We start from the raw sequence: 944 nt of genomic DNA on the forward strand, positions 1-944 counted from the left end.
GGGGTGGTCCCCCCACCCCCACTGCCACCTCCCCACCCCAGGCATCACCAACCCCAAGCTCCCCAAAGACGCCACCAAACACTTCACCTTCGACTACTCGTACTGGTCCCACACCTCGGTGAGTGCCGGGGCGGGCGCGGGGGGACCTGCGGGGGGATCTGGGGGTCCCTCACTCACTCCCTTGCAGGAGGAGGACCCCAACTTCGCCTCGCAGCGCCGGGTGTACCAGGATATCGGGGAGGAGATGCTGGCACACGCCTTTGAGGGCTACAACGTCTGCATCCTGGCCTATGGCCAGACCGGCGCCGGCAAGTCCTACACCATGATGGGGCGGCAGGAGCCGGGGCAGCGCGGGATCATCCCGCAGGTCCGGGGCCCGGGGGGCCTCCCGGGGGGCTTGGGAAGGGCTGGAGCCCCCTGCAGCCCCCAGCTCAACAGCGCTCGCCCGCAGCTCTGCGAGGATCTGTTCACCCGGGTTGCTCGGGAAGGGTCACCTGAACTTTCTTTTTCTGTGGAGGTGAGGGAAATTTGGGAGTTTGGGAAGCATCTCTTGAACTCTCCTTCTCCGTGGAGGTGAGGGGGGTTTGGGGGTTCAGAGCGTGACCCCCCGCTTGCAGATCCCCCACCAGGCCATTTGGGTGTTCAGCTCTTGCAGACTCACCCCACCCCCCCCAGCAGTCTGGGGGTTCATCTGCCACCCCTCCCAACATTTTGGGAGCTCCCCAGCAGTTTGGGAGTTTCCCCATCACCATTTTGGGGAACAACCCCCAACATACCCATCAATTTGGGGGTGTGCCCCCGAAGTTGGGCTTTCACTTGCCCCCAGTTTGGGTCTTTCTTCCCCACCGTTTTGTGGGTTCACCCCCTCAACCTCCATGAGTTTTGGGGGCCCTCCTGACCGTGTTGGGGCCCCCAGGTGAGCTACCTGGAGATCTACTGCGAGC

At 63.8% G+C, this 944-nt stretch overlaps 1 protein-coding gene across 1 annotated transcript in view; it reads left to right on the forward strand.

Moving 5' to 3' along the window:
* Positions 1 to 4: 4 nt before the first annotated feature.
* The window catches only part of KIF1C (kinesin family member 1C), a gene marked incomplete at its 5' end in the record, with an annotated part of 5,046 nt that continues 4,106 nt past the window's right edge, over positions 5 to 944 (forward strand). The window contains 4 exons of the mRNA XM_017742369.1: positions 5 to 118; positions 188 to 367; positions 452 to 517; positions 917 to 940. Of these exons, the coding sequence (XP_017597858.1) occupies positions 5 to 118; positions 188 to 367; positions 452 to 517; positions 917 to 940 (384 nt within the window). The remainder of the gene's footprint in view (positions 119 to 187; positions 368 to 451; positions 518 to 916; positions 941 to 944) is intronic.

The sequence above is a fragment of the Corvus brachyrhynchos genome, unplaced genomic scaffold (assembly GCF_000691975.1).
Source record: "Corvus brachyrhynchos isolate BGI_N302 unplaced genomic scaffold, ASM69197v1 scaffold348, whole genome shotgun sequence".
Taxonomy (NCBI): domain Eukaryota; kingdom Metazoa; phylum Chordata; class Aves; order Passeriformes; family Corvidae; genus Corvus; species Corvus brachyrhynchos.